The 25,961-nt window shown below is 36.9% G+C and overlaps 1 protein-coding gene across 1 annotated transcript in view; it reads left to right on the top strand.

The window, feature by feature from the left end:
- Window positions 1-261: 261 nt before the first annotated feature.
- Window positions 262-25,961, top strand: part of LOC134205151 (scavenger receptor class B member 1) — a 72,648-nt gene continuing 46,948 nt past the window's right edge. The window contains exons 1-2 of the mRNA XM_062680127.1: window positions 262-748; window positions 22,208-22,339. Of these exons, the coding sequence (XP_062536111.1) occupies window positions 22,297-22,339 (43 nt within the window). The 5' untranslated portion in view covers window positions 262-748; window positions 22,208-22,296. The remainder of the gene's footprint in view (window positions 749-22,207; window positions 22,340-25,961) is intronic.

The following is a 25,961-nucleotide window of genomic DNA, read 5'->3' as shown; positions in this document are numbered from 1 at the left end:
TACCTGACCGGTAAGCAACCTGTTCGAGAAGAGAGATCTCTCTCAGTCCGGCGTTCTCGGTGGAGTGTTGATCGCGTGCCGGGGTCGGAAGTCGTTCTCGTTGCTGGTCAGGAGATGACGCTGACTACGCCGACGATGATCTTACTTACCGGCGGTATAGAGTAATACAGGGCGTTTTGTTTTTTTTTCTTCTCTTGCTTAGCTCACTGCCGTTTGTACTTGTTTTTCTAGTAGAAGCGGCGACGCGCGCGCGAAGCCTTCATATATAAGTACTGTGGCTAGTGATGCTGTGCTCCTATTTTATCGAATACAAGCAAGTAACGAGGATCTCGCGTTCTTTCGTCTTTCGAATCCTGGAAAGGTCGGTTTTTTCGTCGTGAAGTGAAATAAGCTCTTGATTGAGTTGATGTGCGGCAAGTTTGATAAAGGGAACAAGTGAATTTGAATCTATGATATATTTTGAATTTTGAAAAGTTTGACTGAAGTGAGTTGAAGAACATTGTATGATCGGATGTGTTCAGTAGAAACGTGCTGAATTGCAATGAATTAAAACCGATGGGGAATTGAGATAGTGCCTGTGAAAAGTGAATAATCACACATAACTAATGTTTGATGCGATTTGATTGTTCATACATTACACTTTACTTAAGTTGTGCGTGTGGATAATTATTGATCAATCAAAATAAAGCGAAGAACAACAAAAATTCTGACGTAGAGGAACTATTGACTCCGTAAAATAGTCATTTAGGTGAGTAAGAATTGGCTGATGTGACCTAGAGGAAAATATATTGTTATACAAACGATAACAGTACATGCTTTATTAAAAATATTCAAGTGGTCAAGATGTGGAGAATGAAATTAAAAAAATATTTATTAATATTAATTAAATATACGACTTATGGGATTTGTTAAAACATTTTTAGAAATTCATGAGGTTTCGACGAAAACAAAATTGTTTTGGCAGTTTACCCAGTGCTCAATCTGGTGATGTTCCGTAGAGTGTTTTAGGTATACGTAAACAACTTGATTGTCTCATTGGCTACGTGTAGTGGCAGGATGCCAAATCAGTGGTTCGTTTTAGTAAGATCGCAGGAAGAACATTTGTTAGTCCTTTCCGGTGCAGCTTCCGGGCGTTGTTTTTTGTCACCGAGTGTTCATCGTTGTGGTACATTTTAGAGGCGCGGTATTGTTTGTCTGGAAAAAGATTCCGCCGGTGCTAGAATAGATTCAATATATTTTGGCCTTTATCGAGTGACCTATCTTCGGTTTTCTGCCGTATTTTATGTCGCATGAGGAGTAGCCTACTGGAGTAGTTTCGTCATTCGGGACATCATCGAATTGCGGATTTCCAACTGCTGCAAAATCTTTTTGTAAGATCTTGAATCTTTACGTTGAAGGAGCGAATGTTTTGTCGAATCTGCTCTTGTCCTGAATCTTGTGATTGTGATTGTGAAGTATACATAAAGGCTATAGGATCTATGGGATCACTCCAAAACCGAACTTTTGATAGCAGGCTCGGAGACCCAAAGTGTTATATACCAATCGACTCTGCTCGATGAACTGAGGTGATGTCTGTATGTGTGTATGTATGTATGTATGTGTGTGTGCAAAAAAAATGTGAGACACACTTTTTTGTACTTAGCCTTAACCGGTTTGCTTGCAACAGGTTGCATTCGATGTGGAATTTTTTTGCTATTAAAAATTGGCCTAATCGGCCATTGCATTCCGGAATTATTAAAAAGACATTGTTTTTTCCCAATTCCCCCCATTGAATAAAAAAAATTCAAAATCGATTTTTTTTAAACTGCTGCAATGCATTCAAGTCAACGCAAATAAATGTGATTCTGTCTTTAAATTAACGCAAATAAATGTAAATTGATGGAAATAACTGAATGGATCTCCCCAAAGTGCAATTTTGACCTCTTTTATATCAGGAAATTATTTTGAGCTTTTTAGTGGAACGTATTTAGACCTCAACAGTAAGGCCGTCTTCGAGTCAAGTACGAGACACTGAAGACGGCCTTACTGTTGAGGTCGAAATACGTATCTATCAAGATACAATTAAGTGGTGGAATTCAATGGGATTGTACAAACTCGTCTTATGACAAGCTCTTTTATATGTTTTTCTTGTTACATTTTATAATACACAATATATGCACCATCACTGCTAGGTGGATTATTCTTTTTTTTGTCATTTTGTCACTGTTACATCAACAAATAAAAAAATTAATTCCGATAGTCGCGTTTTCGTCATTTGTAATATGTTAAGGCCAATCTGGTTTCTGACCCAGAGTCAAAAAGTGACAAGTGGTAAAGGTAAATACAGTTAAAATATCATGGAGACTATTAATGTTCCTTCAAGCAATGATTCTTATGCACATCCTTTGATTCACGACATGACAATCGACTCCTCTCATTTGATGTTCAAACAACAATAATTATGCAGAAATGAATATATTTTGCATTAGTTCCAAAATCAGTGTTTATACAACTGTTATGTCAAATGACCCTTTTGTGGAACGACCAATGTGTCGAGTGACCGTTATGCCAAATGGCTTGATATTATGTCTGTGTGTGTATGTGCTGTGTGTGCGTGCGCAAAAAATTTTACTCATTTTCAGCAACTGCTTGCATTCGACGGAGAATCTTTCACATTGTTTCCTATTGAAAATAGGCCAGATCGGTCTATGGGCTCAAAAGTTATGGCCAAAATATTATAATAATATTTTTATAACACACGAGAAAGGCTCCATCACCGCTAGATGGATTAATCTGGTTTTTTTAAAGTAAATTAAAAAAAATATTGCTCTTTATTGATTAGGGGTCGTACATTAATTACGTAAGCATTTTTTCTGGGTTTTTCAACCCTCCCTCCCCCCATGTAAGATTGTTTCCATACAAATTATTTTTTATTTATATGTCAGAAAATGTCAGACCCCCCCTCTCCCAACAAGTGCTTACGTAATTAATGTACGGCCCCTTATTCCGAGAAATTTTAATTTTTTTTGTGGGAAAAAATATTTATTTTGAATTTTTTTTGTTTATTGCTGATATTGATTTATTTATGGAAATTTTGTATTTTTTCCGTGGAACATTTTGATTTATTTGATATATTTGTTTTCTGGAAAAATCTCAATTGTCAATGCAAATTTTACATTATTTGTGGATTTTTTTATTTATTTGTTGCTCATACCCTGATTTCTTTATTTTTTGCCATTCTTTTATTTTTCTGCCATTACAAACCCCCTCCCCCACTGGGACAGCTTATTGTTCATTAATCACTTCTACATTTGTTAACTGCGAGGTTTCTTATGAAGCTAACCTGATGATACTTTTATGCTAAGGGAAGTCAAAAATTTCCAACCCGAAAATTTCCTAGATCGAACCCAGCCACTTTCAGCATGGTCTTGCTTTGTAACCGCGCATCTTTCCGCACGACTAAAAGGTCCTAGCAGCACAATCCAGACCAATTTGGTTGCAGCAACTCAAATGTAACTAAATTTGGTTGCATATGGCTCGCAGAAACTTTTGTGCAACATGTGTGCTGCTCGGGGCAAGGCATCCGCTGCTGCCACCACGTACTCTACACCAATCGAAGTGGAGATTTCCTAAATCGGCACAGGACTCGAATCTTCCTTCGCCACGGTTACTTGTGTGTGATCGTACGTCAGAATAAATTGTCCCAAATAAGGGTATGCGATAACACAATTTTTCCTGACGAAACGAAACGAAACGAAATTCAGATTTACTTCCGAGACTTCGAAACGAAATCAAGGGTCATTTAATTCGAAATTTTACGAAACGAAACGAAATTCAATTTTTTTTCCGCGAAATTTTTATTGAATAAAAAAAACCGCGGAGAAAATTATTTTATTTAATATACTTAAAGTCAAATATTGTTAACTAAATGCCATAGGGAGAATCTAGCTTAATGAAGACGAGCCAGCCTAGGGCTGAAAGTCTCCTTAAAAAGATATACAAAAAAATCTAGCTTAATTTTACAAAAGGACATAAGCAACCGATTAGTTTTGGACCTGTTCACCATTTTTAAAAGTATTCCCCAACCATAAACAATGTAATAATATTCATCGCTTAATATTTGCAACAGACCTCAGTAAAAATTAAAAAAAAAGTTGATTTTTTAACTGCAATCAACAGATTTCATATTGGTTGGATCTGTTCATCATTTTGAAAAGTATTACTGATTCAAAGTGCCACCCCTCCATTTCAATTAACATCCTGAATAAAATTTGCAGGCAAGTTTTCAACCAAATTCATGAAGTTTTATTGAATCTGTTAAACTTTCCAAAATGGTCTTTTCAACAGTATGAAAACTGTGCAGTAGAAAACTTGGCTTTTTCTTAATGTTTACTTAGGTCTGTTGGAAATATTAGGCGAGCATTTTTTTTGTTATGGTGAGGGGCATTTTTATCCATTTCTTTTTTTCTATGAAGTAAGCCTTGAATGATAAACGAAAATTGTGACAGCTAGATGAAAACATTTTTTCGGTTCATCGCTTCACCCCTCACTCACTTTTTGTGAGAACAACTAGGCAATACCTGGAAATTGAAACTTGAGCTTACTGAAGATGAGGGTCTTGAGGGTCCACTGAAGTTATAGAATGAAGGTAATTTTGAGTATTTAAACAATATTCACAATATTAGATTGCACAGTCAGTTTTTATTTCTGCAGCCCAGCAAAATAAAGAACATACTTCCGTAAAAAAATACTATTATTATTTATTTGCTGATTTCTAGTAAAATATTTGCTGTGTTGTAGCAATAAACCATCACAATTCTCGGCAAAATGGTACGTGTTTGCTGAAAGCTAGGACATGATGTGACAATTAAATCGAGACTGCCTTCCCAGTCAACATTTTGGTACCTATAACTCTTGATATAGGTTATTATATAAGAACCAACTTAATCGTATATAATGCACAGATTGGCTATATACGTACCAAAGTGGAGGCGATATAGGTACATACGAGTTTTATTTTACGATTTTTCCCGACATCAAAAGAACATTATTACGATTAAACTTTAAAATATAGAAAATAAAAAAATCTTACCAGCACCAAGTCTCGAACATGCGATCTTTAGATTTGCAGACGGGTACTCTACCACTGCACTATACTGCACATCTTGGAGTAAGATGGATTTTTGTCCAACATAAACTACAGAATTTATATCTTTACAACTGCTTGAAACGTCTACAAGCCATTTGGACTGAAGTGGTTTCGATTGAATTACAATTCACATAGACATTCATTCGCACTGATATAGGATATTGCAAGGAATATAAGTCATTACGACTTTTTATTTACACAATTACGATTGATTTTCACTACGGTAAAAATTATCGTATACGATGCATTCAATACAACATTTTTCGACAATAATCTGACAAAGTTTGATATGGAATACGATTTAGATTTTTGATGGACGCAAATGCGACTTCATTTGTTGTTTGTTATACGATATGTGGTTTACTGGGTTGTTCCTTTTTAGTCAGTAGCTCTGACGATGTGGTCGCCAGTGTAACCAAATTAATTTGGTACAGTTTCTTTCAAACAATATGTTTTTAAATTCGATGTTTATCTTCCTCCTATCCATTATTTATATAAGAGAAGCAAAAGATTCAAACACAAAAGATTTCACATGAAAAAATACGACTGTTAGATAAAAAAATGAATATAATGCTTAAAATCAACAGTTATAAATCTTTGCAGACCTTGAGAATAATGTATAAGTCTTTGGCTATTGAATATAAACTTGTTGGCACAAAAACAACAACTGTGTTTAAGGCAGACATTATTTACGTTTATTACTAAATATTAACTTTTAAAACCAGCAGCACGTCCAAACTAACAACAAATTGCCCTACGGAAAACGCGCCGCACCGGCACGATATCTGAATCGGAATCAAAAATATCTGAAGGTAAAAGTTTAGGTAAATGACAATGATCTCAATCGGAAGGATCAGAATCAGTTCCAAAATCTGAAATAAATGAGATATCAGAGAATGCTACAAATCTGAAACATTTTTAAATCTGCAAATATCTAAAAATCTACCAAATCAAAAAAACTTCTAAAACGTCACCATCTCCATAGCACTATTTTTAAAAATGGTTGTTCAAACTGAATACTTTCAAAAGACAACGGAAAACAGACAATACATAATAGACCAGTGATGAATATTTCACTTGAACACTTTCAACAAAACATTGAAGAAATTGGAAATCTAAATGCATTTCTGTTGAAAGAAATTATATGTTTGAAATTTTGAATAGAACATGAATGCTTTATCCAGCGGCGCAGCCGAATTTTTTCATGATATGAAAACGAATTATTACAAATTAATTTCGAAATTCCGAGAAATTTCGTTTAATTTCGTTAAAATTATGATTTTTATGTCGAAATTTTTTAAATTTAACCATACGAAACGAAATCAAAATATTAGATTTCGCCAAACTCAAATTCCGCTGAATTCCGCATATGCTTAGTCCCAAACAAGAACGAACCAATGCGAGGATTATCACCAAATGAAGTGTCGTTTGGATGGAATGGAAAAATCAAACGAACAAATTACAAAACTGTAAATAATGTTGCTTTATAGCTCTGGTATTATACGAATGCGTTGAAGATTTTTGAATATTTCTCCAATTCAACGTCAGTAAATATTGAAGAATTTGTTTCATAATTCGCGAATGAATTGATGCTATTCTTCGGTAACACAGACTTCCGAAATTGATAATCTTCCAAGCAAAAGGCAGTTTGTTGATGTAATTTATTCACCTTCAAACGTGTGCTAAGAAGACGCACCCAACTCAAATACAGGATCCTAAGATGAGAATGTCTTGGATGCTCGTTCGGCAAACATATACAACGTGACATCTAATTTTTCAATCATCGAGTCAATTTTCCTGTTCAACAACAATTATTCTATTATCAAAATTATGTTGACTCGCCTCGAACCCTGCATGTTTTTACCAGCATCAAACAACAATTGGCATTTAACCAACCAAGGTATGAAATTCTCATTAATAAAGATGCAATCATTATAAGTTTAGCAACGAAGAAGTCGCTAGATCAATATTGGTTCAAATAATTAACAATCCGTGAATTGAACATCTATATCTAGCCTTCCTTACGGTAAAACGCGCGACTATTAAGCACAACCAGCTCGAAATCGGCTGAGTATGGTTCATTGAATTTTCGGCTGGAACGCTCAATTCACTTTCAAGAACATAAAATGTGTCATAACATGATCTTAGTGTGTGACAGACATTTTCGAAAAATAATTTGCAAATGGTTCACACTAACCCTGCTGCTTACTTGTTACGAATATGAAACGTTCAAACTACAATTACCTTGTGAAAGGCATATTTCAGAGAAGTGCGTTTGGTATGCAATGCAACTGCCCCGCGTGATTTGTGAGTGTTTTGAATTGTAAATCCAAACGATATTTTCGGTTAGATAACTTTCCGCGAAAAGAAAGCCATTAGCATTCAAGCAACATAGCGGAGTCATAACCTAGTAGTAACCATCTATTAGGAATCGCCTGCAATTGCGTTTGATTCGATGAGATAGTTCAGTCCGCTTCTTGATTAATTAGGGAGAACCATGCCACGCGAACATGTTATACATTGCATGCTTCACAGGCGCCATTCTTCTATTCAAAGTTCTGGGAATACCCGTAACACGTTCAGTACAATCGCATTGTTTCTGTTATTACACATATTAGTAAAATCTGATAAATCAATGTTGTAAGCAACGGAAATGGTAATTTAATATGTGTTTGTTTATAAATATGTTGCTTTAATCTCAATAAATGTTTATACAATCCATTCTCGGAGCGATAATTCTAGTTACGGATAGAACGCATGCTCAACATATCCAATATTTTTTTACACTACTGTTCTCAAAATGGATATTATCTTTGAAAGGGAGGATATGAATGTATTGATTCTAAAATTTTGCTATTACCTACATAATCCTTTATGTTAGTTGATATGCAGAAAAGCGTAATCGATAGTAGAAGATGAACTGAAGAGTGTGCAATTACACCTTGTTGTACTCAGCATTAACGAAATGGTACTGTGGCGCAAAGGTGCGCATGTGGCGATGGAGCAAGATTTATAACCTACACTAGCTTTTAAGATCTTTATGACATGTTGTGCAAATATGGTAAATTGACAAAAAAAAATGAAACAACAATACTTCACAAGAAATTCTAGCTAGTTGCTGCTCCAGAAAAAGTAAAACTGTAGTCATAAAGCTGAGATCATCGAGATCATCGTTTTAAATAGTTCATCAGACTAGCGGTGCTCAGATTTAATTTTGCTGTCTGAAATTATTTTATTGTCCGTTTTCGAGAATCCAACTACTCAGTTCATAGAAAATTGTATATATTTGCCAGCAATGTTTTATTATACAACAACCTTAATTAATCCACCTAGCGGTGATGATGCTCTGCCCTTCTCGTTTGTTCAAAAGGGTTGAGCAACATACAAGAAAAGTCTAAAATAACACCAATAGGTGTTATTAGGTTTTATTTTTCACATATGTTTATACAAATTATAAAATTTTCTGCCGAACGCAACTTATTGCATGTAAATCGGATGCTCATAATCGCCAGAATACAGGTTTCGACATTAGTATTTTGGTCATAACTTTTGATCCCATGATCTCGAAAATTAACCAAATCTCGATTTGGTTAATTTTTATAAGGGCACAATGGGAAATACAACTTATAACAAGCAAATCGGTTTAGATTAAGTTCCCGAAAAACGAGTAAGATTTTTGTGCGCACAGACATGAACATAAACACACACAAACATCACATAAATTCGCCGAATTGAGTTGATCGATATATAGCACTATGGATTTCCGGACCTTCTAAGAAAAGTTTGTGTTTGGAGCGAACATATAGCTTTTACGTATACTTAGTATACGAGAAAGAAAAAAAAATAATTGCAAACACAATAACAAAATAAACACACTTTTTCCTCAGAAAACGAAGATGAAAAATATCTTCTTCTTCTTCTTCTTATTGGCATTACATCCCCACACTGGGACAGAGCCGCCTCGCAGCTTGTTGTTCATTAAGCACTTCCACAGTTATTAACTGCGAGGTTTCTAAGCCAGGTTACAATTTTTGCACTCGTATATCATGAGGCTAGCACGATGATACTTTTATGCCCAGGGAAGTCGAGACAATTTCCAATCCGAAAATTGCCTAGACCGGTATCGGGAATCGAACCCAGCCACTCTCAGCATGGTCTTGCTTTGTAGCCGCGCGTCCTAAAATAAAAAATATCATAAAAGAGATGAAAAAAATCCAAAAAAGGCTATGCTTGCCTATTTTTTTAGCACTTTAATAAATTTTAGCATTTTTCATACTTTTTTATCAACACCAAAAGCTTTTATTTTAACTATGAAAAAATAATCAGTTTTATGACATAAATTATTTTGCAGTTGTTTATTGCTTCTTCCTATCTAGTTATTGCAATTTAAAAAAAAAATCAATTATTTATGGAGATTTATGGTCTCAGTCAGTCGCTTATTTGTTTTATTTAAGATTAAATTATCCAAAGAAGAATTGGCCTGGTTTTGGTTCAATATTGAGTGAATGTTAGGTCAAAATTTAAAAAAGGCAATTTTTGACGTAGGACTACGTCTGTCTTTTCTATATTGGGGCACATTTCGCGATTGCGTAAATCGGAGACCGTCACGAAAATATGACTTTAAATTCAGCATATTCTAGGTGGTTTTTTCTCGATGGGGACCATTCGATTAAGGATTAGTCAACGATTTTTAACTATTTATTATTGCAGGGTTTGAAACAAATTATTATTTTTATTATTGATAATTGATAAAACAGTTTAGAAATAGGTAAACCTAGCAATCACGTACAAGCATCGCGAGCACAGACATCTAAATCAAGCAATTTGCGGGTTTGGATCTAATCATGAGTTCGAACAAGATTTCACGCAGAGCGGACGTAGCGGAGCGGAAGCAGCGCGTACACAACAGCACGAAGGCGTTGGTATCATTTTTAAACGGAAATCCATCGCATTGGTGGTGGTCGTCGGCGTGTTGCTGCAGTCATCAAGTGGGTGTCCGACAAATATTTCCAATATTACGACTTTTCAATCCTTCACAGCAATAAAACAAAATCAGAATCTTGGGAGGAACTAACACCAATTGCAAGAGAGTTCGTGGGGCAGCACCAGGCGGGATTTATGGGTGCACGCTCTATCACAGATCAGGTGTTCGCCGTACGTCAGGTATTGCAGGAATGGCGCGACTACAACGTGCCCACACATCATCTATTTATCGACTTCAAAGCCGCATATGATACAATCGATCGGGACCAGCTATGGCAGCTAATGCACGAAAACGGATTTCCGGATAAACTGATACGGTTGATCAAAGCGACGATGGATCGGGTGATGTGCGTAGTTTGAGTTTCAGTGGCATTCTCGAGTCCCTTCGAAACGCGTAGAGGGTTACGGCAAGGTGATGGTCTTTCGTGTCTGCTATTCAACATCGCTCTGGAGGGAGTAATACGAAGGGCAAGGATTGACACGAGTGGTACGATTTTTACGAAGTCCGTCCAGTTATTTGGTTTCGCCGACGACATTGATATTATGGCACGTAACTTTGAGAGGATGGAGGAAGCCTACATCAGACTGAAAAGCGAAGCTAAACGGATTGGACTAGTCATCAACACGTCGAAGACGATGTACATGATAGGAAGAGGCTCATTAGAGGTCAATGTAAGCCACCCGCCACGAGTTTCTATCGGTGGTGACGAAATCAAGGTGGTTTAAGAAATCGTGTACTTGGGCTCACTGGTGACCGCCGATAAAGGACACGAGACCTGGACGATGCTCGTGGAGGACCAACGCGCACTGGAAGTTTTCGAAAGCAAAGTGCTGCGTACCATCTACGGTGGGGTGCAGATGGCGGACGGTACGTGGAGGAGGCGAATGAACCACGAGTTGCATCAGCTGTTGGGAGAACCATCCACCGTTAACACCGCGAAAATCGGAAGACTGCGGTGTGCCAGGCACGTAGCCAGAATGTCGGACAGTATTCCGGTGAAAATGGTTCTCGACAACGATCCGACGGGAACAATAAGGCGAGGTGCACAGCGGGCAAGGTGGATCGATCAGGTGGAGGACGATTTGCGGACCCTCCGCAGACTGCGGGGTTGGCGAAGTGCAGCCATGGACCGAGATGAATGGAGAAGACTTTTATGTATTGCACAGGCCACTCCGGCTTTAGTCTGGTGATAAATAAATAAATCATCTCTCACTTGTCATAAGACGAGTTTATACAATCCCATTGAATTCCACCACTTAATTGTATCTTGACAGATACTTATTTCGACCTCAACACCAAGGCCGTCTTCAGTGTCTCGTACTTGACTCGGCTTGACACTGAAGACGGCCTTACTGTTGAGGTCGAAATAAGTATCTGTCAAGATACAATTAAGTGGTGGAATTCAATGGGATTGTATAAACTCGTCTTATGACAAGTGAATACATTCCACTAAAAAGCTCAAAATAATTGTCTTATCAAATCATCTCTCTCCAACGTGCGCTTGCCGAAGGCAACTTTAGCCGTCGCCAAATGATTTAGTTTTGTACTTACAAGAAAATTCATTTCGGATCAATCTTCTTCTGTATAAAAAGGTGGACCAGAAAGAATCGATTTCATTCACAATGACTAATAGAAACAATAGCAAAGAATCTTGCCAGACAATTTCACTTTCCACCAATGACAGCCGAATCGATAAAAATGATAAAAATATTAATGGAAAATTTCCTTTAGCTGCTTTAGTGTTTGAAATAGCGTATTATTAAAAACTAAAGATCTGTTCAGAATCGTCATTGTCGTTTAAACGGATAATTTTTAAAACTTTAGCCGAATTGTCTGTTTGTCTGGGAAGATTTTTCTCAACAGTCAACACGTACGCTTCCATCGCGAGCGGAAACCAAACGTTGCAAATAAATAAATATAAATAATAAATATTATTCCTCCTTTGTTTCGAACATTTTTGAGGATGGTGTCTTCTAGGATTTTGATGTCCTCCACTGAAAGCCAGTCGGGTTTCAGCGGCGATGCGGCCGATGAGTCGTGTTAAACCCTTTTCCTCGGTTGGAGACTCCTTGATTTAGTTGATTTCTGAGCAGTTTGCTCAATGTTAATAAAGAGACACAAATTATGATGGCAAATACCACCCTTTTCGTATAGCTACGAAGTCCTACGTCACCTTTGCGTACAACCCGATTGAGTTTTTGTATTAAATTTAAGAAATAGTTAGAGGCGAAATTAAATATGTGTTTTATGAGAAAGTTGGGCCCTCCTTAGCCGTGCGGTAAGACGCGTGGCTGCAAAGCAAGACCATGCTGAGGGTGGCTGGGTTCGACTCCCGGTGCCAGTCTAGGCAATTTTCGGATTGGAAATTGTCTCGACTTCCCTGGGCATAAAAGTATCATCGTGTTAGCCTCATGATATACGAATGCAAAAATGGTAACCTGGCTTAGAAACCTCGCAGCTAATAACTGTGGAAGTGCTTAATGAACACTAAGCTGCGAGGCGGCTCTGTCCCAGTGTGGGGATGTAATGCCAATAAGAAGAAGAAGAAGATGAGAAAGTTGACCGTACACATCATATAATCGATTGAGCGATAAAAAAAATTAACCGGAAAGGTCAATTTATAGATGTTTTCCACCACATTTTTCGGCATTTTTGGCGAACAGGAGGACTATTTGAACTTCAGTGTGTTTGAAAAAAAGTGTGTTTTAATATGAACCTTGAAGTACATATAAGGATTAAGTTGGGCAAATCGAAAGCAGAATTACGGCTCTGAACTATTTTCTCACTGATGTGCTATTTTCCCTGACCGGAAACATAACCCGGACGAATATTTACTGATCGATTTCAAATGTCCATGGTACGTTGTATATGAACTTGTTGTCTCCAGTAACGTACGTAGGAGTTTTTAGGGTATCGTGAATGTTTCTGCCTTTCACGTATACTAAGTACACCCGATTCTTTTTTTACACGGGGGATGCGTTCCGTGTTAACAAAGTTTTCAGTTCAAAATTTGAAAATCCGTGTAAAAAAAGTTTTATGATTTTTCGACAAATCATGCAAAATGGAGCAACTTTGCAAAAATTTTGTAAGGGATTTTTTTACACGACCGTGTAAAAAAAAATCCGTGTAAAAACAGATTCGGGTGTATACATAAAGGCTATAGGATCACTTCAAAACCGAACTTTTGGTAGAATGCTCGGAGACCCATAGTGTTATATACCAATCGACTCAACTCGACGAATTGAGATGATGTCTGTATGTGTGTGTACCAAAAAATGTGTGTACTTAGCTTTATCCGATCGGCTTGCATTCGACGCGGAATCCTTCCTAATTTTTCGCTATTGAAAATTAACCCAATCGGCCATTGCGTTCCGAAGTTATTAAAAACCATTGTTTGCTTTCCCATTTTTTCCAGAAATAAAATCCAAATCGAAAAAAAAAAAAATTTTCTAAAACTGCCGCAATGCCTTCAAATGAACGCAAATAAATGTGAATTGATGAAAATAACTGAATCTATTTCCCTAAAGTGCACTTTTGTCTCCTCTTATGTGCTTTTCTTGTTATATTTTATAATGCACGAGAAAGGCACCATCACCGCAAGGTGGATTATTCTGTTTTTTTATTTATAAACGATTTTGTAATGATATTTTGGGTCAAATGCAAAATTTTTTTTTCCACAGAATTGGCATTTTACAACAACTTTACGAAGTTGGAGATGACGTGTGGTGATCGTAAGAAAAATACGTAATTGACGAATTTCGCGCTAACCCTTCTATGGGGCTGGCAGCACCATCTCAGAATCGAATGAAACTCGGTGGGCATAAAGATATGGTATTTCTAAGCCACTCTGCATACTTGGTGTTTCAAAAATTGTCAAGAGTAACATTTGATGAGGGCCTAATTTTTTCATGGATTTTTATAAATCGATGTAACTCTAAAATGACAAAACCTACAAAAAGTGTTGTATGGCGGACTGTCGTAAAATTCCAGAAGTTTTTGAAAAATATCCAAAAATAAAATACCGATTTCTACACTGAAAAAAATAGTTTTAAAAATTAGAATCAATATTACAAACTCATCTCAGAAATCAATGAAATATTTTCTGCAGATAGGTATTTCAAACATTTAACTTTTCTGTGACATATTAAAGGAAAAAAATTCTAACAAAAACTTTTTTCATGTTCATATTGAGTGAAAATTTATCAGCGTGTTTTATGCCTACAGCGCCAATTATAGGTTCAGCAGCCTATCATCAACCAACGACACATTTTGGACGTATAAAAATTTGTTTGGGAAGCAATTTAGCATAATTTAACATAATTGTGGACCAACATTTGAAAAGGGTTTATGTTTTATTTGACTTTTTGTATCGAAGTAACTTAAAAACAATTACAAAAAAAATATTACTTTGAAAACGGGCAATGTTGCCGAAACGAAACTGAAGTGATATTTAATTGTAATAGTGGAAAAGAAGATGTTGTTTTTCAGCAAAGGCTAACCACTGAACGGTGTAATTTAGAAACCGTTATAAAGCCTGTAGATGATTTTGTATCGTATTTTATTGAAAAAATTGATAAACTTATATTTTATGACATTATTTGCAAACAGTAATACACTTGTACTGTTAGATTTCTCTGAAAATTATTCATTCATTATCCAAAACGCTGCTCAAGATTGGAATAATTCCCAGGCAACAATAAATCCATTCGAAGTTTACTTTAAAAGAAACGGTTAATTAGAAAATGTTAGCTTTATTAATCAGAAGTAATGACCCATGGCACAAAAGCTGTTCACTTATTCATTTCAAAATTAACTGACTTTTTGAAACAGTCGATCGATTTTACAAAAATTACTTTTGTGTCTGGGTGAGCTGCAGCACATTATAAAAATAAAAGGAACTTTGCAAAAATTAAATTCAATTCAAAATTAAATTCAAAACATGGCTTAGAAGCAGAATGGCACTTTTTTACAACATCGCACGGAAAAAGGCCCTTGCGAAGCTATTGGTGGCACTCTCAAACGAATGGCAGAAAGAGCAACTCTTGCCAAAGATTATGGAAATACTATCAAGACTCCTCGGGAGTTGTACGAATGGGCGAATGGGCACGTTTTCAATCAAACAAAAATATCACTATATTACATTTCTGTTATATCACGAATGAGCAATACCGCCATCGGGGGTGGCAATGGGTCTGGGTCTAGTTGAAACAGTGACCCATTCTCACCCCATTTGACCGATTGTCACCCCCGACGACGATACTCAACAAGAGTTTGACGAACTTTTCAAAAAAGCAAAAACTATGATTGGCACACAAAAGCTTCATTCTTTTATACCAATCGCCTGCTCATAATAAAATCCTGGCTAAAAATATTCCAACTCAGATGAAGACCCAAAAGTCTTTGAATTGTTCGACTAAGTTTACAAATTAATGAGTATTCAAGTAGAAATAAGAATTAAATGTAGTAACAAATAAAATTGAAGAAAAAATAAAAAATGCGGAAAATTTATTATTCTTTAAATGTGCGTTTACCGGAAATCCCTTAATGAAATTATCTACCGAGCTTTATTGTTTGGAATCAAAATGTTTATCTGTTAATCGACCTCCATTTTTTTCTTGCTCAACCAATTTTAATCTTTACATTCATTGATTTATTTTCTCGGTGAACGAAACGCTCTTTTTTATGTTTCAGACTTCATAGTTTAGACAAATTTACAATAGTCCATCAAACATCACAATTTTGTAATTTTGGTCATTTGTGTGTAACATTGATATAAGAAATCTAGGAAAATATACGCTCTTTTCAAATGTTGGTTCACGTTAATGTTAGATTATGCTAAATTGCTTCCTAAACCAATTTTTATACTTCCAAAATGTGTCGTTGATTGATGATAGGCTGCTGAGCCTATAAATATTTGGCGCAGTAGGCATAAAACACGCTGATAAAATTTCACTCAATATGGACATAAAAAGAGTTTTTGCGTTGCGTTGCGTTGCGTTGCGTTGGTAACGGAGTATTTCGTAGATTGCATACTGATAGCTGTCATGTATATCTTTAACTTCCTTACTCCAAATGCTTATGGAATACTATTTGGGAATTAATAGCAATCCAAATGGAGGTCCGAGAAGAGAAAGCATGAAAACTACCATTGCTGGCCACGCCCATCTTCTCCGTTACAAGGAAAGGGAAGGAAATGATGATATGACATCTACTTAACAAGAGGCCAGCGACTCACCGACGCCCTCGTAGATGTCAAGGAGTTGGATGGTTGGGAGGGATGTTGTATGGGAATCATCACTATAAGCAAGTGATAACAGAATGCATTTCGTAAATACGTTGGGAGTTACGTTGCTAAGAAAGTTATTGTAACTCCGTTTTCCTTTGTCGTCCTGGGATGGGGCAAGGTATTTAATCTGTGCCCTGGCTAATAAGCCTAGGTTCAAGCGCCATTGATCGCTCTCTGAAACGAGATATATAAACACTTGCAAACTCAATTCCCTTCTACAACAACGTTATTATATATATATATATATATATATATATATATATATATATATATATATATATATAAAATAATGATAATTATGATATGATTGCAAACGCTACGATTATGATTGTTGGTTAATCTTAGCAAAGTTTTCAAAGAGATTCATATCGGATATCCAAATAAATACCCAAAAACGTGTCTCACATTTTTGTACACACACACCTTTTTAAAATAGGTTCTAGGATCTTTTAAAATAGGTGTTCAATTGTTCATCCATCGTGAGAATAAACAATTAATCACTCAAAGTGAGCGATTGATCATTTGAATAGAAAAAAAAAAAAAACTTCAACGCCATCATTATTTCTTCAAAGAAGGGGCGTCAAGGTAGCAATGCTTTTATTTGAAACTATGCAGTAAAAAACATCATTGACAAAACTGCGTCTGGCACCTCCATCCAGAATCAAATTATTAATGTTGTTACAACTCCAGAGTGTCAAAATCTACTGAGCATTCCATGACACGATGGAGCCACACAAAAAAGCGGCGCTTATCGAAATCCTGGATCATATTTTAAGGATTGTTACCGAAACAGTTATGCAAACGTACGCTGGCACCATGACGATGAACGATTAAATGAATTTTTAAAAGGCAAAAAGCACGAGAAGTATAAGTTAATTATATCATAGTTTTTGTATAAATATATTAAGATCAATAATGTAGGCAAGTAAAAAGAGTAAGTGTGTGCAATGCAAATACTATCTGTATTGAACGATTGACTATTTGAACAAAACAGAAAAATATAAAAGCTGCAAATTTTTAATGTTACAAATCACATGTTCTAGAGTAACACAGAGCTCCCATCAAATAAATAACGGAATAAAAAAAAATCACCTGTTCCACATGGTAAGAAGAAAATCTTATAAATTGAAACATTATTTAGTTCTGTGCATCGGTCATTTTACCCGGATTATATAAAAATATTTTAAAAATCCTCTAACATGTAATAAGAGCGCTGCATATACATGTCAGGAGTTCTTTGTTTACAAGTTAAATCTAAAAAAAATGCAATTTCCGCAGCGATATTTTAGACATTTTTTGCATGGTTTGAGTTACTAATCATTATTATTTGCGTCTATAGGCTTTCCGTTCCCTACCAAGTGAAACTAGGGTATTATGGTGTATAAGGTAGAAAAAGGAACATCCTCACCAATTTTCTGCTGATTCATTCCGACAGTTTCAAGGTCTCAAAAACCAGCTCCGACCACGCGCAAGGCATACTTCGATTCTTCAATGGACATGAAAAAAAGTTTTGGTAGAGAAACTTTTTTCCTTAAATATGTCACAGGAACATTATTCCCAGAAAAGTTAGATAATTAACATACCTATCTGCAGAAGAAGTTTCGTCGATTTCTGAGATGAGGTTTTTTGTAATATCGATTTTAATTTTAAAACTAATTTTTTCAGTGTAGAAATCGGTATTTTATTTTTGGATATTTTTCCTAAAAACTTCTGGGAATTTCATGACAGTCCGCCATACAACACTTTTTTGTAAGTATTGTCCTTTTAGAGACACATAGATTTAAAAAAAAAAAGAAAAAATAGGCCCATATCAAATGTTACTCTTGATAATTTTTGAAAAACCAAGTATACAGAGTGGCTTAGAAATATCCTATCTTTATGCCCACCAAGTTTCATTCGATTCTGAGATGGTGCTGCCAACCGCTGATCAAGTTGGCGCGAAATTCGTCAATTTATATATAGTGATTTACTTTATAATAAAATCTATAAAAATTTGAAATCTGTTAGTAATGCGACCCTTTGTATAGTGCCCGACCATTGTATGGTCTTTGAAACGTATATTCAAACCAGAGTTGGCAGGACCTTTTTACCCGTTTTCGGTTAATCTTCAAACGTGTTATCTTTGCTGAACTTCCTGAACGCCGTTCACCCGGCTTACTCACTCAACCCCTATATTTTTGCCAGTTTTCTGAATGACATTCCGGATTATGTACACAATTTGTCACCATATTCCCACGTTGTTCTGCTGAAAGCCAACGCATTTCAAAACAAACAGACGGAAATGATTTACCCGCTACAAGTGTGTTGAGAGATAAAGAACCAGGCGCAATCATAAAAATCAACAAATTATCCATTGTAAGGAAATGGCAGATGACTTGAAGGACACGTTTTATGAATGTTTTGATAAAGTCTATGGAGAATTCCAAAGCATGACGTGAAGATTGTTATCGGAGACGCTAACGCTCCGGTCGGTAGGGAGAATTTTTTCCGTTCCATAATCGGTGGAAACACCTTTCATTCTGCTTCCAATGACAACGGCCTACGACTAGTAAATTTCGCTGCTGTCAGAGGGATGGCCATCAGTAACACCAACTTTGCAAAAAAGAATATCCGAAAGTACATTAAAATTTGATCACTGTTGTTAACATTATCGAACGAAACAATACAGCGAACGATGCGTTACAATATCCAGCGATTGTCGGTAGAAGGAGTATCGGCTGAAGAGCACCAGAAGCTCGACGAACGGATAAGTGCAATCAACGTTAGTGACAACATCAACAGCACGAGAGGCCGATGATTTTGTCCGGAACTCCCTTGCGTCTAAAGACGCCCCATAGATTTTCGTGGTTCAGACGATCGTATCCAATTTAGGATAACTTTGTACACAATTTTGAGAACAATGCACAGTAACATGATGCCACGCCAATTGTCGCACACAGTCAGATCACGTTTCTTTGGGATCTTCACTAAGACGCCCTGCATCAAGTCGGCCGGAAAAGTCGCGGTTTCCCAAACATCGCAGAATAGTTGATGCAACATTTTCTCAGACAGCATGCGGTCAACTTTGAGCATCTCTGCTGAAATGCGATCGACCACGAGAGCCTTCCCAGTCAACACAAAATCATATATGATGCAACATAAGATGCTAAAGTGGAGGCGATATACGTACATAATGTATCGGGAAGTACGTATATCGCCTCCACTTTAGCATCTTTTACGACATCATATACGATCTTGTGTTGACTGGGTTGTTGGATTTCATTCTTCGGATGGCTGCTTCAATTTTCTATTGAAGTTTCGATGTTGATGTGAGTAATGCGTCGCACCCTTGTCGATGGTCGGTAGGGCGTCGAAACTTGAAGAAGTTGATTGAAGTGCTCGAAGCAACGTTTCAACTGATGTATTGGGTCAATGATTAACAGACCGGTCGCGTCTTTTACCGGCATCTTCGGATTCATTCTTGCTTCACTAAGGCGCCGTGAGATATCGTAGAGGAGACGTATATCACCAGTTGTTGCATCTTTCTTCTCTTCGTCAGCCAGGGAGTCCACCCATGCTCGTTTTCAGCAGCGTTTAATTTCCTTATCTAGAACCGAATACCGTTGACGGGATTCGTACTTGGTTGCTCTGGTTCTTGCCCGCTCTATCGCGGCCTTTGCTTCTCTACGCTCCTCAATTTTCCACCAGGTTGCATCTGCAATCCACTCCTTCCACTAAGTGCACAGCTTGTTCTCCAGGTTGTTCTCGCTTGTTTCGATAAATGCATTCTTTAATGGCCGTCCACTCCTCTTCTACGGTGCTACCTTCTGCAATATCCGTTGCTCTTGTTCCAAGTTCTTCAATGAACGATCTCATCACATCTGCATCACATCTTCTAGTCTAGCGTGTGTTAAATCGCCGTCCGAGTCTCTCCTCCCGCTGCTGAATTTGAGCAATGCCTAATCGGATCTCGTCAATTAGAAGGTAATGATCAGACACGATGTCAGCGATGCGTCGATTCCGGACATCAAAAAGGCTCTGTCTACATTTGGCTGATGCAGATGTGGTCAATTTGATTTTCAGTTTGTCCGTCACGAGAGACCCACGTGACTTTGTGTACTGGTCGATGAGGAAAGAGCGATCCTCCAATCACCATGTCGTTATTTCCCCAGAATTCTGCGAACAGCTTACCGTTTTCACTAATTTCTTCAAGACCATGACGTCCCATGACACACTCATAGTCCGTATTGTCAGAGCCGATCTTCGCATTGAAGTCGCCCATGTAGATCTTGATGTCACCTTTCGGATCTTTATCCACGACAGCATTCAGCTTACTGTATAAATTCTCCTTGTCCTGTAACTCGGAAACACTGGTTGGCGCATAGCATTTCCCGAGTAGACGAAAATAGCTCATTAATATCAAAAGTTGATAAGATAGCAAAATAAGATATGGACATGATTGATATAAGAGATAAAAGATCAGACGATAATATCAATATTTTGCACTAAAATATCATAAGAAGATCAAGTTATGCTATTTGTAATAAGTGATCAATATCATGTGCCATTAGTTTGTTCTTAACCATAGCATATCTTGATATTTAAATGATATTTCGGTGCAAATTTTTGATATTGTTGTCTGTTCTTTTATCTCTTATACCAATCAAGTCCATATCATGTTTTGATATTCTGTTCATGGCTTCTGCCCGGGTTCTTATCCGTGTTCTGAATCTGACAATGATAATTTTCCCATTAATTGGTTCACATTCGATGAGCACCGCCTGTGACTGGGCGCTAAGCGGGAAACTCAACTCTTCGGTGCTGAGAATTTCTTTGGACCAAAATAATATCAATTGTTCAAGCTGGCTCACATAAACTGCACTTTTTCCTTTCTTGTTTTTGATTTTTCAAATAGTTACAGGCCAAAAAATGTGGCTTATTTGGGAAAGTTTACCTATAGTATAAACCTATATTTTAAACTATAGTATGAAGGCTCGACTGAGACAATAAAACGAGATAAAAATTTTGACGGAAAGTCAATTTCGCAATTAGTTAACAAAGAGAAACAAGTATTGCCAACAAAAAGAAACAAGCGGATGATATTGAATTAATGTTCCTATTTTTGAAGTCGCTTTTATGTTCAGAGCAGCTCAATGTTGTATAAACATCGATTCTTAGCTTAGCTTGATTGGCTGTACACATCGTAGTTACTAGTCGTGATTGGCCGAGAAACAACAAATAATGCACAGCTCACCAATTGAATAGTTTACTCGGGACTAGAAAGGGGAGTAAAATTAGTTAAACACTCATTGCTACAAGAGACCGTGGAATCCTCTGCATCTCAATGAGCGTATTGGAAACGAATAGTATGATATTTGGGAAGGAAAACTATTGGAAATCGCCTTTGTTAAGCGACTTATTATTTCTTTTGAACGACGCCATATTCATGATAATACAAAGCCGGAAAAGCAACGCGTGTCTAACGCATTTTCCCGAAGATTGATTCGATATCTTACTACTTCGCGACGACTAAAACACGCACTGTACTTACTTGCTCGATGGCTACTCGCTTATTGTTGTATAAACATCAATGTTTTAAAAATATAGATAAGTCTTATGTATTGGAAAGGAGTTGTGCTTAGATTGTACACATACATTGCGTCATCATAGTAGAGAGATATCCTTTTTGAGAATGAGAGTTCGTATAAGTTTGTCGATGGACATTGAATGAAAAACTTTTAAATTACAAAACTTAAATCGAAACAGATTCTGCAATTACTGATCACCGTTTGCGCATTAAAACTAAGAATATTTTATTTATTTTTTGCAGGGGTGCTAGAAAATGCTTGTCTAGATGAACAGCTAAGCATATAGAGCGTAGCGATTTGAATCATTTGCTGAAAATAGTTGCTGGCCAAGATGACGACAACTCCCGTGCTGCCGCTGAATGCTGGACGAAAAAGTAAGTAGCTATACGGAGTTATGTTTCTATTATCCCACATAATGTGTGCCTACATGGAGACGACTGGAGCTTTGTATCAAAATCACCAACATGTAGCGCGTTTGACAAATCCTCTGCACGTTTGGAACGCAGCATGTGGAACGCAAACAGTTGTACCTTGCGTATTACAGCCACTTAAGAAGCAATTGTTGATATTTTTAAAGGATTCTAATTTTATTTTTATTTCAACAATATCCATTATCTGAGTGTACTTTTGAAACGTAACATATTGACGGTGGTTTGTTGAAACCCCATGAATATGTTGAAATTTAGAGTTTAAAAGTCTTCAGTTATTCTTATAAGCAACCCAGGTAACCAATAAGCATTAAAGTAAGCACTATAGTAGCATTATACTGGCATTGCATATGCTCCATGCTGTAAATAAGCATTTCGAAAACCTAGCTGTTCTTAATAAGCATTTTCAAAGCAATCATGAGATGCATAGTCTTATAATAGCATTTTGAATGCACAATGTTGTTTTTCGTCAGGTGCAATGGAACAGCTACATTAGTGCCACTTTAAGGCCTGTACTGTTCATACGTCAAACGTTTTCCAATATGAAACCAATGAACTTACATTTGAGAATAGAAATCGGTATGTGCAGAATGTTTTTCCATTCCGACCATTGACAGGAGTACTTGTCGTTAACCTAACCCTATCAGTAATTACATAATTCAGATACATTTAATTATTCCATTGCACTATTTTCGTTGGATGCATTAAAGCAGCACTACCGTAGCTGTTTCATTGCAACTGGGTATGACGTTTGTGACGGTTGAATTCTGAGATGAGTTAGATTAAGTTTCAATGTTCCTGAACGGGCGTAGTGTTTATGTTGGGCAAAACTATTCCCATTATCATTTCTCTCTTATGGCCCAGCTGGTAAGGGCGATGACAACTACAGCGTCAGGTGGCAAGAGCGCGAGTTCGAATCCCGCTAGAAGAAAGAAAAAAGTTATGTTCCATTTCAAATATGAGAAAATACAATAACGATATAATATGAAAAAAAACTATGTAAAAAAAGAAATAGAAAAAAATGCCAATAAAAAATTTTTTTTTCTTGTTTTTAAAATTAAGCATTAATTCAGCATTTCGGATGCTAAATAAATGCTACTCAGTAAAATTTCTACTTTATCGATAAAGTAGGATTGAGCATTTAAGCAGCCATATATTGGGCCAAAACCTGCATTAAAATAGCATTAAAGGCGACTAAAGGGCTTATTGGCATTTAAAGTTTTGCAGTAAAGGCGCATATAATGCCACTTAAATGCTTTATATAATGCTTACTGGTTACCTGGGAAGTTTATAATTGATAATATTATCAATCATAAGACGGCGAGCCCCATCTTAGCCCGGCGTAGGATTTTTTTGATGAAAAATATTCTCGATTTATCAAGCGGAGCGATTCATTTGGGGCTTTCATTAGCCGTGCGGTATGTGCGTCTACAAAGCAAGACCATGCTGAAGGTGGCTGGGTTCGATTCCCGGTCCGGTCTTTTCGGGTTCGATTTTTTCTCGATTTCCCATGGGCATACAAATATCATCGTGTTAGCTCCATGATATACGAAATATAAAAATGGTAAATTGCCTCGGAGTTAATAGGGAAGATCCATTAATTACGTAGCGCAAAAGTTGGCCATTTTCAACCCCCCCTCCTCCCTATGTCAAACTTTTTGTATGAATCATTTGAAATATGTGTATGGATTGTCACACTTTGGATACTCCCCCCCCCCCCTAGCGGTACGTAATTTACGAATGCCTCCTAATTGTCAAAGTGCTTGATAAACACTAGACAGCGAGGCGGCAATGTCCCATTGGAATGCCAATAAGGGGATGTAAGGCCAATAAGAAGAAGAAGAGGTTACCTTATAGAAGCATTCCGTTACCTAGTGGGAAGATGCGCGGCTACAAGTTTTTTCGACATTATATACGCATGCAAAAGGAACGCTTATCTACGAGATGGCAATATCCCAGGGGAGGATATAATACCAATAAAGTAAGAAGACATAAACTTTGATAAAGAACGATTAACGAAAAATGATTCGAATTTTTAAATAAATGTATGTGATTTATCCTTTTGAGATCCCGAGTTGATCCCATCAGTGATCTGAGATGACAATTCGTTTCTTGGCTCGAATGGTTTCTTCTTTCTATGGGTGAGTTTATTGTATTTTTTTTATTCTTGAGACAAACTTGCTCTATCGAAATTTGCATACACCCCCTGCGTGCCGTGATAAATGGTCGTACAATTATTTATATACATAATCACACGAAGTGGACATGTTAAATCAAAATTGATACAGTGTCAGCTGGAATTTGCCTCCAGCGAGTTCAACTACATGAACAGTGATTCTAAATCATATATTTCACTGTTGTTCACATGGCCTATAAATGATCATATGCATATCGCAATGAAAATATGATATGTATATGCAACGAACATGACAAAAAATTAATCCCTTTCAAAAGGTGGATGCCTAGGTGAAAATTTAAAACGTATGAATGTTTTTTCCACAATTGATGAGAAAATACAATAAAAAAAATAGCGGTGCCTAGCCTCTTAAGTAAAGGTGATTCATCAAATTGCGTCGAAAGCAAAGTCGAAATGGAAAGAGGATTTGTATATGCCTATTTTGTGCTTTGTAATTGATGGGTATCATCTCCTCGATGCTGTGCTGCTCTCCAAGCGATCCACCAAAAACGAATATCGTCATGTCTCATATCCCCTCTTGTCCATCAGACCATCAGAATAGGCGACATCAGCTTATCCTATTTCATACAATCGTCGTCTTGCTGTTTATATCTTAATGCCCGAAATAAGGCAAATATTTATCGTGGTTGTGGATTATGGTCCTTTCAATAAAACGATAATACAATCCGGATTCTGTCCGATAACACAGAAAACTAGGTCCAATTTTTAATCTTTTATTTTTGTAATCATGAGTGTTGAAAATAAATCTCAAGAATAAGAAACCTCTGTAAATTGCGTTTTACTTGTCTGTTTACGATTATAATTGATATGCGAATAAAAGCGCAAGTCTAGGATCAGTACCAATATTTTAATTCGTTTCTCTCAATGGTGAGATACCAGATAGATATACATAACTCGGCCGCTAGCCACACGACGAAAACAACAATACCACCCAGCAACGACCCACTCACTCGTCGGTCTCCTTCAAATCAGTCAATCGAAATTAAAGAATAATACTTCAAAACTACTAACCCTGCTTATAAAGCTGAAACCACCTGAAACGACCACCACTAGAATACGAAGCTTGTCGTGCTTTTATTTTTGCGCATCCTAAAAAATCTCAATAATGTCTTCGGTATTCGAGCAAATTCATTACGAACATTATCGCGCCACTTCAAATAATTTCCAATTTGCTGCATATATTCGGATGACGGGAGAGGTCACACGAGTTGTGTCCCCGGATTCGAATTCCATTGAAGATGAATAGGACAAAGCCGCAAACCGTCCGAAGGGAGTGACTACCCACAGGGCAATAAGTAATTATAGTTCGCAGTTCGTAGGACTGCGCCTTGCATTTCCATTTCGTTCTACACGTATCGAGGTACTTAGTGC

This window comes from Armigeres subalbatus, chromosome 1 (genome assembly GCF_024139115.2).
Source record: "Armigeres subalbatus isolate Guangzhou_Male chromosome 1, GZ_Asu_2, whole genome shotgun sequence".
Lineage (NCBI taxonomy): Eukaryota > Metazoa > Arthropoda > Insecta > Diptera > Culicidae > Armigeres > Armigeres subalbatus.
The sequence above is the reverse complement of the archived record's forward strand: the minus strand, read 5'-3'. Positions and strand labels throughout refer to the sequence as shown.